At 37.1% G+C, this 18,157-nt stretch overlaps 1 protein-coding gene across 1 annotated transcript; it reads right to left on the bottom strand.

Annotated features, from left to right (window-relative positions):
• Window positions 1-4,102: 4,102 nt before the first annotated feature.
• Window positions 4,103-9,135, bottom strand: LOC146462337 (uncharacterized). Its single transcript, XM_085085907.1, has 3 exons — window positions 7,683-9,135; window positions 7,390-7,426; window positions 4,103-5,974 (listed from the first exon to the last, which is right to left on the bottom strand). Exons 1-3 carry the CDS (start codon window positions 7,704-7,706, stop codon window positions 4,899-4,901), a joined length of 1,137 nt encoding a protein of 378 aa, XP_084942033.1. The 5' UTR covers window positions 7,707-9,135; the 3' UTR covers window positions 4,103-4,898.
• Between the last annotated feature and the right edge of the window lie 9,022 nt (window positions 9,136-18,157).

The raw sequence follows: 18,157 nt of genomic DNA, 5'->3' as shown, positions 1-18,157 counted from the left end.
CTTTTGCCTCCTTTGTTTTTCAACTTGTTTTTGACAAACAGTCAAATTCATGGCTATAGCACCAGAACTGCCAACACCTATCGCGTGCATCATTGCCGAACTAATCTGAAAAAATTCACAATTCTTTACCAAGGCCCAAAGATCTGGAATTCCCTTCCTGTTACAATCACTTCTCTGACAAGTTTTCCCAACTTTAAGTATAAACTGCTAGAGTTTTTAATAAAATAATCACAATGAATTGGCAAAGCCGCACACTTGTTGCACAAACTATATAAGCATATATTTTTTAGGTACGAGGTGGCCTCAACTATAAGCCTGGTGGTTTCTAGAGGTCACCTCGCCATACATTAACCACTCAATTAATTGTAAATATATTAGAAAGAAAGGCAAATAAACTTCAAACTTCAATTACGGATATATAGTGACAGAAGCTTTGTAAACTCAAACGAAGAGAAATAAGAAGATCCCCCAGGATCGCGATAAAATTCTGTTAACGAATTGGGATGGGGACAGATCAATCATTCCTAAATTCTCGTGATGGATATTTGCTCTCTCCAGTCAGGCTACTGTACTATAGAAGACTTTCAGACCCAGTTGTTCCAAAGACGATTAACGCTAATTAAAACAGAAGCGAAATAAAATTAGTTGTTTCTGGTTCAACGGGAATTTTAACTGTTCAAAGTTTATTAAAAATATTCAAAGTTTAAAACAATGCACAAAGTAGTAATTCCGAACTAGTAATCCAAAGGTGATTGGTTCGACTCCTGTTGGGAGAACTGGGATTTTCTTTTCCTAAGTATACCTGTGTCACAACCTCGTTCCCAGGGCCTTTTCCTTAGCCCCAAGCTAGGGAAAAGGCCCTGGGAACGAGGTTCCCTGTGTCACTGACTGAATCACCCACACATCATTCTCATGTATTCACCAGCCTTAAAATACAGCTATTTCAATTAACGTTGTCGGATCAAAATAAAGCTAAAAGACAAGACCGCAATGTTTTGTGGGATTATTTTTTATGAATAATTTCATCAAAATCAACCCTACACGTGCAGGTCATTGTACTGCTAATTACAACCTATTGTTTTTCCTATTGTATCCGTCGTCGTGTTCTTATCTTCTTTTTTGATTTCATCTTGTAAAATAATAACTGAGGAGACCTAATTAATTTAAGCTTCACAGTTTCCTATAGGTCTCCTCGCCATTGTTACATCTATCTTTTTCTATTTTTTTTTTGTTTACATTGTATTTGTGGTGTGGCAAAATAAACTTACTTACTTACTATTGTTTTCTCCAGGCATGACTGATTTTGATGAATTTATTCATAAAAATCCCACGTAAACTTTCGGTCTTGTCTTTTAGCTTCATGCTTTGAACCGACAACGTTAGTTGAAATGACTGTATACCATCACATATATCCCACTGCGCATATATGTGCCACACATGTCCCATGAACCTAGTTTAATGGCCTTATCTCCCACGAGTCTCCTGTAGCTCAGTGGTCGCGCATCCAAACCAGTAATCGGAAGGTTATACAGTCGAACCTCCACTAACGGCCACCTCTCCACAACGGCCACATATTTTTGTCCCGGCGGACAGTCCATACATTAGCTCTTGTTTAAACTTCTCTACAACGGCCACCTCTCTACAGCGGCAACGGCCACTAAAGTGCGTCCCCAACTGCCAAAATTTAGGGACCTTCAGATTTGAGAGATTGAGTGCGAGTACGACTTTCAAATTTCAAATCAGTAACATTTTCAAAACTCTCACTCTTTCCTGTTGTTTACCAGCAGATAAGGAGACCCTAGAAACAAGATTGGTGTGACAAGCGGTTATCTAAACCACGCAAACCAGATCTGAAAAGTCGTACTCGTACTCAATCTCGTGCTCGTAGTCAAATCTGAAGGTCCCTGTTTCCCTCTCGATAACGGCCAGTACAGTTCTTTTTTGTAAAAACCTTTTTTTTACAAACTGATGCAGTAATCGACATTTGTCTTCGGAACATTACGTTTCTGTATCCATTTTAATGATATAAGTATTTTGATTGTGTTCCATTTATATGCTGCAATAAGCATAAATTGTCTACAATAACATAGCGAATGCTGCGAACCTTGCTCGTTTCGTGTTGTTAACATTTTGATTCAAAACATTATTTACGTTTTATTGTGTATTTTATCAATATATATCTTATTTAAGATTGGATTGCCATTATAGGCTACAGTAAGCATGAACTTGGCACAATAAACATGTTGTACTTCCCGAAAACAGAAGGTGTCATATTACACCCCTACCTCTCCACAACGGCCACTTTCTTCTGTCCCCAAGCTGGCCGTTGTGGAGAGGTTCAACTGTAGTTTCGACTCCTGTTGGTAGGACTCGGATTTCATTTTCCGAGAATGCCTGTGTAACTGAGAGAATCACACATCATTCTCAATGAAGTAACTTCTTCGCCTTCTGGCATCGCCAGCTTACTCGTACCCAGTCACTAATGTGTGATTTGGAAAATAATAGCAGAGGTTTGAGACATTTTTTGGTGAAACCAAATGAACAAGAAAACTGATGCGTATCAAGAAAAGCTGATCAAATTCAAAGACAATGCTCTCTGTTTAGCGTCGCAAATACGGCCATAAAAGGAGATTTTGAAACAATAGCTTTAGCGCCAAACAAAGGCTTATTAATTCAGGAGGGAAATTGAAACTCGCTGTTATTACAATAGCGAAATTCACGAGGGAAATTCAAAAGTAGCCGATGACTCCACGAGTTCGAAATTTGCATATTTGGCGAAAGCGTCCTCTTCTTTAAGAGTCGCGCTAGCAACCGATGCTTTTGTTTTAAGACTAAATGACAACGACCACATTGATCCTTTTCAATCAAACGGTCTAATCGGGCGATTTTTTTCAATCGAAAGCGCGAGTTTTCATAAACAAAGCCTTTTCTTTCCTTTCCTTTTTTTTTACGCGTAACTAGTTAGTTTTGAAATTCACAACTCTTGACCTGAAGTGTGATGAAGTGAAACCATCGATAAAAGCTTCACTGTTTTGCGGCGTTGTGCTGCGCGCTATTATCAAATGACCCAAAATCGTATAAAATAATTTAGCATTTCCAGGTTTCTTGCTTGGGGTCAATAACAATAGTAGTAAGCCTTCCGCCACTTTCCAAACCCCTCTCCCCTAGTGTCTCTAATTTGACACGCCGACAATTTTGTGACGATTTCGCCGAGTCTCGGAACAATTCCCTAAGCCCAATAAACAACAAAAGGCTTTTGTTTGGACTTGTGAAGACGAATTTGACTCACTACAATGGACCATTTCTTTTTTAGCGAAGGGTCCTTATGCTGCATCCCGATCCACGAAATGACTAAAATCGCTGTAAGTTTTCCCTAAATATTTTAGCTGCAGAGTTGACGATTGAAAAGGATAGTAACCTCTTACAAAGTTTTGAAACCTTGACTGAAGTATTTCAACGTGTACGTGTGTGGGACCACTGATCTGTCTGCAGCGCCGTACTGAGTAACCTCGATCTCAGGGAACCTCGTCTAACCCACCCCACCCATAATGAATGTTGAACGATTTTCGGTTACGGCAAATTGTTCTTGCGTGACCATCTAGCGTGACAGCTAAATTTTCTTAATTCCTGGATTTAACTTGGCTACTCTTCGCTATGATCTTGAGAAGAAAAGGTTGGTGTCACGTTAGTCATGCAGCGATATTTTGCCGTCTTCTGTTTGGTAAGTCCAAGAGTAAGGAGGTCAGACAGGTTCCAAATCGCTCTGAATCTACAAAAAAAAAAGATCCTCAAAACGACTTACGATTTTACTGAATTCAGTAGACTACAATCTTTTCAATTTTGGGCAGCTAGACAACTACAAAGCCTTAAATTGCATGCACCGCCTTACGAAAACTCTGCTGAAATGGCCACGTAAATAAGTCCCCTTCCACCCTACCCTCGCCTAAGTGCAGACGGTTTATCAGGATTCAGTTTCGACCGCCTAATAACTTTGATAGAGGTGATAGTAAAGAATTCAAGAGGCAAGAATTTATGCGTTCCAATTTTGTTCTGAGACTATATATCGGTTTCTCACTTTTTCGTTCCCTTAACCACTGTGTAATTTCAAAACTGTTGGACATTCTCTGCATCGTTAACCTACGCAACAAACCAGGAAACAGTCATTTACGTTTTACGACATCACGCCTCGGAATTGGGGAGCTGTGTTATCAGTGAATATTTTTTTCCCGTCATCTGCCCTATTATTCCAAAAGTTGCGCTATTTTTCCTCTAACCGTGCTCCTTTTCCGCAACCCTCCTTATTTCGTCCGCGAGCGTGGCTATTTTTTTCGGCAACATCCGGCCACAACGATGACAGAGTCCAATCAAACACTGACGCAAATCGTAAGCACAACGATGAAATATTTGACATCTTGTGTTTCTTTACCCTAGCTACTACCGGTTTCTTATCATCTCACCGGAAGCAAGTCAGGGTAGTGTTTTTACTTAAGGCTGTTTTTGTTTTTGTTTTTTTTTTTTGTTTTTTTCGGTTGACTCAAACTCTTGAACAGAGTTTCTACGCAAAATTCAGGTGATAAACTGCAAACAAGTGTTTTACGATCCAAACGCAGCTTTATTGTTAATTCTAGAACGTAATTCTGCATCGAAACTAGGCGAGCACTTATTAACCGAATCTGATTTTGTATCTCCACTATTCCTTGGACTTTATGCGATTGTCTATCAAGAATACTGTATGAACTTTATTGTTCCATTAACAACTTTTTCCCAAACCGATTCATCACTGCAAAATTAACAAATCGTTCCCTGTTGTGTATTATAAGTCAGCAAACAAAAAGCTTGCATTCTACTGCTAATTATAAGTCATTTTAAGCTTGGATCCATATCTTTCGTTCTTGGCTCTACACCCACTTGTACAGCGCGCTGTTTATGTTGTGTTTCGGGCTGTAATAATTTGCCACTGCCAAGTAAGTATGACCCTTGAACTCAAATGACGTCATATCGTGTGCTCCGTGTGTTGGAATCTCTTGGTACTTAATGAACCGCGCTCCAGAGGCCTGGTACACAACTGACTGTGTGTTGTGTTTCTGACTGGAATCGTAGTGATTGGCCAAACCCAGGTACGTTTGACCGCTGATCACAAACGGATGCCAAGCAATGGCTCCACGAGTAGAAATGGACTGAAACAGAGCGAACTTGTTACCATTCCACTTGTAAATGAACGAGTTGGTGTTGTGGCTGCTTCCAGAGTAATGATTGGCAAATACGAGGAATGTCTGACCATTGATGTTAAAGGACTTCACATCGAATGCTCCATAAGTCTGAAGAGACTGCTGTTTAACAAAGTGTCCTCCTGACCACTTGAACACAGCGGACTGAACAGAATACTTCTGCTGGGGGTTGTAATGGTTTGCAAAAGCAATGATAGTGTCATTGTTTATTAGAAACGCCGTGCATCCTATGGCTCCTTCAGTTGCTATCTCCTGAAACTTGTTAAACTTGCCGCTGCTCCATTTGTAGATGACTGATTTTGTGGACTGGGTTCTTCCATCATTGTAGTTTGCCACTGCGAGGTATTTTTCACTATTTATAATGAAAAACGTGAAGTGGCCTGCTCCTTTTGTAGATATTCTCTGAAAGACCACAAACAGCTTTCCATTCCACTGGTAAATAATCGAGTCCAGTAGGTAGGTTCCATCGTAATGACTGGCCACAGCGAGGAAATGTTTACCAGCGATTGAAAAGTACTCAAGACCATACACGCCTCTTGTTTTCAGGGTCTGGTACAAAATAAATTTTCCAGTTGATTCGTCCATCTTGTAGATCATGGAGCTTGTCTTGTACTTTCTTATGTCGCCATGGTAGTTGGCAAAAGCAAGAAACAGCCTTCCATCAATGGTGAAATGTTCCACATCTGTTGCTCCTCGGGTTGGTAGGTCCTTAAGTTTTTCAAAGAAGTGAAAACCTGTGGAGCATTCTTCAAAGGAAAGAAAAGGTTGTATCATTAAGTTTCAGGGATTTTACATTATATTGCAATAATTGCATCACTTCATTAAGCCGCCTGTCTTCCCTCTGTTGGTTTCAGGAACATGTATTCAGAGAAAGACTCCTTTGTTCAGTGTAACAATGTAAAAATGTGGCATTATAGGATTGTGGCCAATAAAACTGCATGAATATCGAGGCATAAAATTTGCAGAAGTGCGTCAAACGTATGCGTAATGCTGGAATTAATGTGATGGTATACGTGAGAAAGATATCTAGGATTCGTACTCTTTTGGGCTTTAAAAACGCATGACTTTCCATGACCTTTGCACTGAGGTCTGCCATGATAAAGGGTTTGAATATTACAGCGTCAAAAAGGGCAGTGTTTAACTTATTATAGGAAATTAACGCTCGTGTTGATTAAGGTATTGGAAATGAACGCGACTTAAATTAACGCGAATTGCAGGAAAAATTACTTCCCAATAAAGGAAATTAACGCGAAAGAGGAGATAATGTTTCAAAATAAGGGAAATTAACGCGACTGCCACAAAAAAAAAACAGAATTTGTTGAGACAACAGGAACAAATTTCTTTTCACACTTAGTGTAAAGATCTGAAATGCAAACAATGTTCGTGGAATTGCTCCTAAACGTTGGGGTTAATCCACAGAATCTGACCATTTCGAGCGTTCTTCACAGTGTCCATCATACCGGGAATGTCCACTTTGATAAAACAGTGCTTTTTCCTTTCTGAAGTGTATCGAGAATTTGGTCCGAAAATAGTGGAAATTAAGCTCTTGGAAATTAATGCACCACTTAATAAAAGACGCGAAAATTAACGTTAACAAAATTAACACGAATTTTTAAAATTTCGCGTTAGTTTCCTATAATAAGGTATTTCTACTGTGTGAAAATGTGTTTCCTGGTTCCTTTTTGTTAAATTTTTGTCCATAATGACTTTCCATGGCCAAAAATTAAAAACCACGACTTTCCAGATTTTCCATGACCTATGCGAACCTAGTGGATATCGTATTATTGAGTCAGTGACCGTCACAGGCAGTCCCGGAACAGAGAGACCTGAGTTCTCGCAGCAGGAATCGGAACCTATTAGAAACAAGTCAGTTTCCCAAATTTATAAATCAAAGCTAACTAAAAGAAATCCGAAGTGGGAAATGGAATTGACCTGAATTCCAATGTCAAAATATCATAAAGAAGCATTGATTAAATCCAGAATAAAGCTTCAACATGCGAAGTTCTAAAAATTTTTCAAGAAACTTGAGAAAACAAAGTGAAAACAACTGTTTGATATGTTTAAGAACAATGAAACTGCGTAAAAAGTTCTGAGAGAGCGACCAAAGTTTTGAAAGTTATAATAGGATTCTAAACGTAATGTATGAGAGAAATGTTCTTACCAGCTGAACAGCAAGCTGATTTACTGGAAGATGAACCCTGAGATGCACAAAGGAGGAAAAAAAATAGCTTGCTATACTACATATCATCAACAGCAAACAGCTAAAGCTTTAATGTAGCTGAGCAGAAAAAAATGGATTGTTATACCGAACAGCATATTAGCTAAAGCTTCAATTAAGTTAAAGAGTAGTATACTCAAAGCAAGAAAACATTATTACAGTAAAGGCCAACTAAATTTCCCTTACACTTGTTTATATACTGAATGATGAACAAAGAAGAGTAAACATGTCACCACCTTTGCATCACATGTTCCCGGCATTCCTTCCTGCCCTGGTTGTCCTTTTTCTCCTTGTGATCCTTTGTCTCCAGGAGATCCTTTCTCACCCTCCGTGAAAGAAAACTTAATTGTCAGTAAAATTAATTACAATTTAGAGTATTTTCAGTTGAATGTCAAAAGTAGTTGACACTTGCTTTAGTATTACTGTACTTTCCTGTGATATGAGATTGGTTAAAAAAATGAGCCACTTTATCAACCAATTAGAAATCAAAAAGAACCCACTTGATACTCACTCACATGTGTTTCCTTGCACTTGGCCTATTAAGATGAATTTGCTTTGAGTTCTGATCACTTTATTCTTTGTTTTGTGTACATTTTTAAATATGTTGTGATCAGTTTAAGTGGTTATTTTGGAAAGCCAAGCTATCAATGGTACTATTCAGTCATCAAGGTTTTACCTTAAAGTTTATAAGTAAGTATGTAAGTAAGTAAGTAATTACCGCAAGTAGGTTTATTTAATCACATACATGTATCACATATCGCATAAAGGCCAGTGCTATTAAAACTAGGTGCCTGGGTAGCAGTCATTTAACTGGACAAACCTGGTTTTAAAGCCCGATGGTTTCGTTGTTAGAACTGTGAAGTTCTTATGCACGGACCGTGACTTTGGAAGAGTTCTATTATTAATTTTTGTAAACAGCAAAAACTATTCCTGCATAGCTTTATAACATGCAGAAAAATAAACCACAGAGAGCAAAATGAACCAGAGGAATATCAAAGCAACATGGCAAAGAAAAATTCATATGAATCATTTAGTACCCCAAAATTTGCCTGGAGTGAGCACAATGTTAAATAGAACAAGACATCCTTCAATCATCTGTGCAGGCTCTTTAGTGTAGGTAAATTTCATTTTAAAGAAAATAATAAGCTAAGTTCTTCTTTATTTGACATCAATTGAACGAAAAAGCTAAATGTGCAACCTTCTTACATGTATGTTATTTGTCATCAGCTAGTATGAACTCTAGTCCAACTCATTAGCCTCTTCACGACTTACTGTGGTATAGTCTACCAGTTTTTTTCAACTGCCTCAATAAACTTTAAAGTGCTACAACGACAAAGCTTTTGCATATCTTTTTCTCTTCAGATTTTGAAATAGACAATTACTAAATAGGTACCATGATGCCAATTTTTATCTCAAAATTAACACTCTTAGTCCCATTATTTTAACATAGTGTTTGGTTTTCCCTTACTGCCATTATTTGATTCGCAAATGGCCAGGAGCAAGCAAAAGAGGTGGGACAAGTTGAAACTCCTAGAAAGTTTTCAAGTCATATGCACAATGCTTAAAACCAACGGGGCTAATTTTCCTCTGTTTTACTTTCAGAGGAACTGGAAGGAGAAGATGACAGAAACGACAGCTTACTGTAAAATAATAACTTTAGAATTTCATTTAAGTTAAAATTTTCTTTTACATAATTATTAATGACAAAATAAAAATACCTTCATGGAAGCATGCCCATCCTTTCCTTACATCCCCACTTCACCTTTCTCTCCCTGAAAGATGAAAAGAAAAATACATATAATTACTAATAGTTATTGTTAAAAGAGCAGATGTTGTCATAGAATGAATAGAATAGAACGAAATTCTTAACAATTATTCCACGAGCGCGCGTTGGATATGAGATGATAGATAGCCAACGAGGCGCGTAGCGCCGAGTGGGCTATAATCATCTCATATTCAACAAGCGCAAGTGGAATAATTGTTTTATTAAAAATAATCAAGAAATGTTGCTAGATCTTACTGAGATCGCTGTGAAAGAGGAACAAGCAGACAATTTAGTGGCCACCATATCTTGACCATGGTATAATTGCTCATATACCATGGCTGCTCAGCCAATCAAATCCCTCGAATTGCATTATACAATGATTCAGTTTTTAATAATTAAATATATACCGCACATATCACCAAGTCTCATGGCGGTTTACAATTCTATGGGGTGAGATCGGACATCAGCATCGGTCCATATATTCACCCACCCACCCACCCACTCAACCCAAGCATGAGTGTGAAAGATAGAAGGCCAGACCACGACACCGGGAACTACGTCCCCTACTCTTGCGAACAGTGTGTGCGTTCTTTAACGTCCCACAAAGTAATCATTAACTGGGGTTGTGAGGTGGGACCTACGATTTATCGTCCTTATCCAAGAAGACTAGAAAGTCTAACCATTTGCAGATGTCATTACAAAGGTATCACTTTTCTCCTCATAGTTTAACTCCTGGAACAACTAAACACACTCAAAGGTTGTGTTCCATTGACTGTACTCTGGAATAAGAATTAAAGCGGAAATTATAGCTGTTATATTTCTCTTTTTAAGTAAATTTGGGATGACATTTCAGCAAACTTTCGCTGATGTATGGTAATTAATTGAAGAGCCATTTTGTACTCCAGTAACTCAAAAAACCTGTTATGAGTGAGTTACTGTCATCATTGCATGTATTCCTATTCCAGAAATTAGGGTCAATCAAATGCACCCTAAAACTCTTTCAATTGTGTTATGGCATATTGTCTTCAGGTTTGTCATGTAATCCTCTTCTTAATGAGATTGCGTGACTAGCCCAAACAGCATCTGCACAGGGCACTTACTGTATTACGATCTTGAGAACATTCTGACTTTTTATACATGTACAGTCTGTATTCATTATTTTTAAGTCCATATAAAGTGGGACAGAACTCAAATTAATTGAGAACCCAAAATATTTGAATGACAACTTGTGGAAAAAAGTGATTATTATTACTTCACTCAATGAAGGACAGTAATCATACACAATAGTCATCTTTACATGCATGTGCAATAAAATACAAAACAACAATGAGTACATGTACCTTAATACCAGGATTACCATCCAGTCCTCGCATCCCTACTTCACCTTTGTCTCCCTGATAAATGAGAAAAAAAAGTAAAAAAACTTAACTCTACCAACATCAACAAAAGCAAGAAGAAGAAAAAAAACAATTAACCTTTGCTCGAGCTCTGCCATCCTGTCCATCACGGCCATCTTTTCCAGTGTTATAAATAAGGGTCATGAAAAAGTCATCAATTATTAGTACACACAAGTATATGAGCTGAATGTTTCATTCTTGAACGGTTTAATAATTACATAATATTAAAGTGCTATTATAAATCAAAATTTTTCCTTTAGTTAGTTTCCTTTTTTCTAAAAGCATTCCAAAGTCTTTATAAGGAGGAAAGTACTATACCCATGCCAAATTTTAAGTACAAGTAATTCCAATGTAAGCTCATGATCAAATATTTCAAGCCTAATTTCCACATTCAGTTTGCCACCATTACACAATACAAAAGTGTCCGCAAACCACATAGAGAGTTGGCCTGAGTAGAAAATTGTGATGTCATCTTATCCCTTCACTTCACTGAGATTCATCCCCATTGTCTTGAAAACTACATGTACCACTCTCGTTAGAACTGAAATGAGAGCTATGCACACATACATGTACATGTATTCGATAAAAGTAAGGGAAGAACTTGAGCATTTCAACTGCTTCTTCTCACTTTTGGATGCCACCAAGATGATAAGATGACATCATGAGAGGGAAGCGGCTATGTACACAAAATTTCTCTGCTCAAGTACTAGTTGCTGTTTGAATAATTTATGTTTAAATTAACTATTCCAAATGTCCCAGTGGTTCAGAATCCAAACAATACAAACTATTTATTTGTTTCTTCATGATTACAGGTCACTATCACAGTATTAGCCAGCAATGAATACATGTATGTTACCAATTACTACACTGTACTAACAGTGAGGCCTGAATTTTGGCCAGATTTTCTTTTATCTACTGAACAAAAGATTCTACCATTTCAATAAATTGAGCCCCATCAACATCCCTTATTTTGTTTCCAAGTTTTACTTTTATTTATTTAATTCTATTTTTTACACTATAAAGTGATGAAAATCTCCAGGGCCAACCTGAATACTTACAACACACAGGTAAGATGGAAGGAAAATATAATTATACATGTATACACTGAGTTTGTGCCAACAATGATAAGTTGTGATGTACTCATCCCACCCAATGATTGAAATAACAATATTAAATTATACATAATTATTAAAATGAAAATTTACTAGGGCATCTCATTATTAATTAAAAGCACTTGAAAAAAATTGACTAAATCACCATTCACTCCATCACGTCCGTCTTTCCCTGTGAAAGTAAAAATAAATCAAAATGATATTGACACCCACATAAGTTGACTTTATAATTATTAGAAACTTGCATAGTAAAATTTACAAGAGAAGAGTTAAAATGAAGTAGAAGTTCTACTAATCATTTATTAAAATTTCTTAGCTTGCATGCATCCATGGTCGGAATTACTTGAGATAAAGAAAACAATGAAATCTGAGTTAACTTTATAAAATTACATAATGATTGATCATACAGTCGACAACTGATAACCCGAATCTTTCCCGAAAATTGAAAAAGGTTCGAGTTATCGGGAGTTGAGAACAAATGACCGGAAATAAGGGAAAAACGACGTTGTTTAATGTCAGTGTATTTCTCTTCATACATGTAAATTTTAATGAAATTCAATCATAGAAAAGTCGAGTGAAAATGGAACAATAATGTATTGCTAAAATTAATTATAAATTAAATCAGAATGTAACATAACGTATAATGTGAAACAAAACAAAGTAGAGCAGCAGGAGAAGACCTGAGGCAGTGCAAACTTTGCAGGTTTCAAAAACAAGCACGGTTCAAGTTATTGAGGGTAAAATTATATGGAAAATGACCTGAAAGGAAACGAAAATTGCTTCGAGTTAGCGAAAGGTTCGAGTTATCGAGGGCTCAAGTTACGAAGGGTCGAATTAAAGTCAATGCACAGGCTGTACAACGAAAATCCAGGGGAAATCCAGATTTAAATTCATTTTGGTTCAAGTTAGTGGGAGGTTTGAGATAGTGAGGGTTTGAGTCATCGGCAGTCAACTGTACATGTAAATTTCCAAAATATTTAAATAACTTACATGTATAAGCCTAAAGATAACATTACATGTATGTGAATTTCAATGCCAAAGCCAGTGAGGATGGCTTTTATCAAGACAAGTTTAATGCTGTTAAAAGCAACCTCACACAGGGCTCCATGACAATAACACACAGATGCATTTCCATAAATACCTAACATAACAATGTAAGCAATTAACAGTAAAATACAACTAAATTTTAAAAATGCAAAATTATGTTAAGTCAGGAAAATTACAAAACGACTACTGCCACTATCAAATTAAAGCTACCATTAATTTATTTAATCAATAGTTATCTGTGCAGCACAATTCTAAACAAAAAGATTCCTGAAACATTTAATAAGGCTCAGGTTACATACAGGCTGTAAATGCAGCCTTCATTAGGTATCTATGTTTAATAACACTTTTTTTGAAGTTATTGAACACACACCATTTTGCCCATCTTTTCCATCCTTCCCTGCAAAAAATTAAAGGAAATATTATTCACAGTAAAAGACAGATGAAAACTTAACACAACATATCAAAGGGTAAAACACTGTGAGACTTGGGATATATACATCAAGTAAAGCTGGTTCTTAGAAATAATTTTAATCCACAGACACAATTCATGCCACTGCTTGCAACAATTCATGAGCTGATAATGGACATCAAAAGACAATTTATTTTACTAGTATTTAAACAAAATTTTCTAAATTAAAATCCTTGGTATTTACATGCAGCAAGCAACTACAGTGAACTCTCTCGTCTGGACCCCCCTTGGGGCATGACAAAGTGGTTTCAGCTTACGGGAGGTGGTCGCTTACGGGAAAGGTCAACAAAATAAGCCTAATACTGGCTGATTAATTACTTGGCTAATGCATAAAAATATTACCTTAGCAACTAACATTAGGCAATAGAAACTAATTTATTTGATTTTTTTACATCTATTCATTCTTCTGATGAGACTTTGTATAACATTTTGGAACAGATCACTGTAAGAATTCCCGTTTCCCTACAGATCTAATTATAGCCATCTTCTTTGTCTGTAAACTGTTATTATCTGTCAGCAGTCTGGGGTAGCGTCATTAAAAACTGAAGGTCTGTCACTTCTGGGTAATGATTTACTTACGATCATGCGTGTTAGGTGGTCGCTTACCAGAAACAGAAAACAAAAGAATATGACGTGTAATTTCTGGCCTAAAAAGTGGTCGCGGTCCCATACGAAATTTGAGTGGAGGTTGCGTACAAGAAAGCTTTTGAAACAGTGTTTAACTGAGAAACAAAATTATTGTTTACAAAGTGGTTGCTTACATAAGGTGGTCGTTTACGAGAAGTGGTCGCCATGAGAGAGTTTACTGTACATTGTACCTTTTTGACCAAAACATCTAAAAAAGGGGAAAATTAAAACACTGGAGCTCATAATAGTTGGGAAGAAGAAAGAGAACAGGATCAGCAATAAAAGCCTTAAGGTATGAAGAGGTTGGAAAGCCTAGAAAGGACAGGTGAAATTAGTTTCTCCAAAAATACAGTTTACTGTTCTAAACAAAATTGTGGTCAATTTATTTTGCGGATATCACAGTCTTGAGTTTTCGCAAAGCCACCTCAAAGTCTGGATTTCTTTTACATGTACAAGACTGAGAACAAAACAGAATTGTAAGTTCTGCTGTCTAAATATTAAATACCATTTGCCATTTGTAAAGAAGGTGAGGAGAAGGAAAATAGAAAGAATGGTGTCAAAAACACAGTTCACAAGATATAAAACCATCACATCCTTAAATTCTGTCATGAACAAATGTTTTAATTCAGCCAAACTGCAGGGAGAATTCTAACAAAGCTATGTTAAAGGCCCTGATTTCTACCTTTGATGTATTGTACGCCGCAATTTGAATTTCACGTCATGAAAATTTACTAAAATGCTCAATAATACTCAAGAACCTTTCAAAGCAATCCTATACATATACTTTTAGTTCATGTATAAGTATTGTAAATGCTTTCCCTGTTTATCCAGGCATATTTTTATATGGTGCTTTATGTATATACTCTTGGTATTATCCCGTACGAAAATGTCTGACCAAACGGGAGCATGAATTTCCGGATGACACGCAGCTTTTTAGAAGGAGTTCTCTGATTGGCTATTGAAAACAATTAGTATTCAATATGGCGGAGATCAGAACCGCAGAAGAAAGATCAGAACCTTCAGATCAGAAGTCATTCACAACCGCCGACTAAGAAAGATTCATAGAATAAAAAGAAGGCACATCAGAACCTTCAGAACCGCCGACGAAGAAAGATTCAGAGATTACAAACCGGGTAAGAAAGCTTAGAAAGGTATGTCTCGTCGGATAAGTCTCGTGGGAGTTCGTATTTTATTTATGCTTCGCGCCAGACATAAATAAAGGAAAACAACTCAACTCTCTTCCTTTTATTAGAATATACGGCTGCTAACTTCTATAATATGATTTAATTTCTGATCATGCAAGCTGCATTTACTTTAATTTACAATAGATTTAATTTATAGCCAGATAATTTGCTTATGCATGCATAGAAGTCATACATGTATTAACTTAACGTTAAGAATATACACTGTCGCTATAAATGAACTAAACAGGTAGGCAGTGCATGTAGCAGTTGACACTTGTCATACAGTAGAAAAAACATATACAGCAGTTGATTCGTATTACTTGACTATATACATGTAAAGCAGTTGGAAATTTGCAATTGAATACTTGTTATTTTAACCCTTGTTAAAGATATTGCCTCTATTATAGCAAGTATAAATTTTATTACAATTAGGACCAGTGTTAATTTTCTGTGAAGAAATATTGCAACATTATTTTGCAAAAGCCTGCGGGTTCCCTGGGGAAACACCTCCCACTGGGATGGCCCCTGATAAGTGCATTACGTTGGGTCTAGGCTCAAGGGTGTACTCTGGATTTCAAGCATCCCTTTCCCCCTGGGCATAATTTTAGGTATTCAATTTATATATAATGCATGATGGATTTATTTAGAGTTTAGATGTGTGTGTGTGTTTTTTTTTTCATTTCAAAATTGTGCTTGCATGGGGGCTACTGAGATAAACTATTGAAGACTCAGAAAGTTGTAGTAAAGGTCATTTAAATTCAGTGGTTATCTTGGAGCATTGGTCAAGGGATACAGGGTTTCACTTAGACGAAATGGGCAAAAGCATTCCAGAAGCTCTCAAAGTTGAATCTTGGTATGAATAATTAGTGCTAGAGGATTAAGGAAGCTAAGAGGTAACCTAGCTTGAAATTGTATCAGGAAACAAACTTATGTCACTAAAACAACTTTACTGAAATTCACCTTCACGGTATTCCAGAGGGTACACTGGGTGTGCACCTCTCTGGTCCATTATCCTCTGTTGAAAATACACAATTCTAGACTTCCAGGGAGTCCTCCGGATTTCAAGTGACAGTGATGATAGAAGAATATTTGGGGGTTTGAAATTGTCGATTTTGGGAAATTTTTGCAAGTATTTTTGTGGGTAGCTTGATTAAGTATGGATTTTTCTTGTTATTCCATAGTCATATTTCTTTTTGTGTTATAGCATATCAATGATACTTTGTGGAGATTTTGAAACCTAAGGGATCTTTTTTTTGGAGGGGGGGGGGGGGGGGAGTTGATTTTAAGCCCCACTCAATCATCCTTGTCATTTGAAATCCTGTGTGTCCCACCACCCCCTAGGCTCGTCATTTTTCCTTCTCATAATTAATAGCTGTGGTCACACTTTTGTCTGTGAAGATCACAATACTGGTATCCGCTCCTAAGGTTTTCACGCACAGTTGCAAGATTCTAAGGGAGGATCTAGCTGATAAAACTGAAGAGACATTTTCCTTTTATCTTGCTGTTATTTCTTAAGCTAAATCAACATGCAAGGTGAAGACAAAAACGTAGCCAGCTATCACTTTAGAGTAGCTGTCAAGGGACACTCTATTTTTCTCGAGACACATCCAAGCCCCATAAAAGAAAAATTTTCCCGAGGTAAGTTACCAAGGGAACAATCGGTCACACGTAAAAAATCAAGTTTCCTTTTGTAGACTGTCAACAAGTACTTAGAGTTCTGTAGTGTGACCACGGCTAATGTCATGTGCAACTGACTTTAATTGTTACTTATTATTATAAATCTATGGAATTTGTCTCTTGAAATTGATTGCCCAGACTTTAAATAAGGTTCAAGGGAATCATACTGTGCTTTCACGATGGCCTTGTTTTGGTAATAGTCCATGAGATAATTGTAGAGGAAGTGTAGACCAAAGTTCTGGGCACAGGTACTTCTTAATCTGCGTTGATTTTTTCTTGAGTTTTCAGACTCCTGTGTGCTGGTAGTGATGCAATTTGCCTGATGACAGAGGTTGACATCATGGAAGAGGCACAAAGGAGACTTGTGTGGGTTTTTTGATGCATGGAAGCGATCTTGAAGTACAAATCTCCTGGTAGTTCCTGTGTACGGATGTGTGTGTGGTGATTCAGTGCTGCTAGTTCCTCCTACAGTTCTGTATTCTGCTGGAACAATTTCTGGAAAATTGTGGTCCTTTTTCAACAAAGAATACACAAATGTTCCATGTTACGTGATGGATAGTACAAAGTCACATCAAAATGAAAAAATCAACAAAGGATTAATAATTATTCTCCCTAAAAATCCTTGTAAATCATGTTTTTACAGTGTATTTCAGTGTATAGTAAAACAAGACTGATCATTTCTTCCTTACCCTGCGGATAGTTGTGGCATACTTTGGACGCTGAAAACAACCAGAAAATTCTCCCCACAGTTGGTTTGCTTTTTCTGCATCCCTGCACTCTAAATGCCGCACAAAACCACATGGTGAGTCGTTGATGAGGATTATTGGCTGGTACTTGACTGATAGGTAGAGATCTGCCGCATCACGGACAGACTCAGACAGCACCAGTATTTTGGATGCCACAGTGCACTGTGGAAAATTAAAAATACTTGTTTCCAAAGGAAGCGTGTTGCCTACATTTACTAGTCTGGCCTAATCATACTTAAGGGCCATTACAGTGTGAGTTATGATGCACGTTGGTCGATGAAAATGCCAGTATTGAAATTCTCAAATTTAAAACATCTTCTCAGAACTCATGATATTTGCCAAGGATTAACGATTTAAATAAAGATAAACAACTGCCATAATATTGCATAATATTTGTTTCTTTTACACAACTTACCCCATGCCTGCACACCATGTGGTAAAACCCGCCAGTTTTGCCAGATTTTTTATTGTAGCCATGGCAAGGACAAAAGCCATAAAGGATTCCTTTATAAAGAGTCATCAAGTCTGCTTTCATCTTTGCCTAAAAGAAAATTGATATTTTTAAATGAGCTTTTGTTGGTTTAAAGGTGGGGAGACAGAGTCGCCCACATTGTGTTAAACTAGGTGTTTATGACTTAAGGGGGAAGGGGTGTACTTTTTTTAACGAAATACCCGAGGGTGGATAGG

The sequence above is a fragment of the Pavona decussata genome, unplaced genomic scaffold (genome assembly GCF_977016875.1).
Source record: "Pavona decussata unplaced genomic scaffold, jaPavDecu1.1 SCAFFOLD_190, whole genome shotgun sequence".
NCBI classification, from domain to species: Eukaryota; Metazoa; Cnidaria; class Anthozoa; order Scleractinia; family Agariciidae; genus Pavona; species Pavona decussata.
Note: the sequence above shows the minus strand (reverse complement) of the source record. Positions and strands in the feature narration are given on the sequence as shown.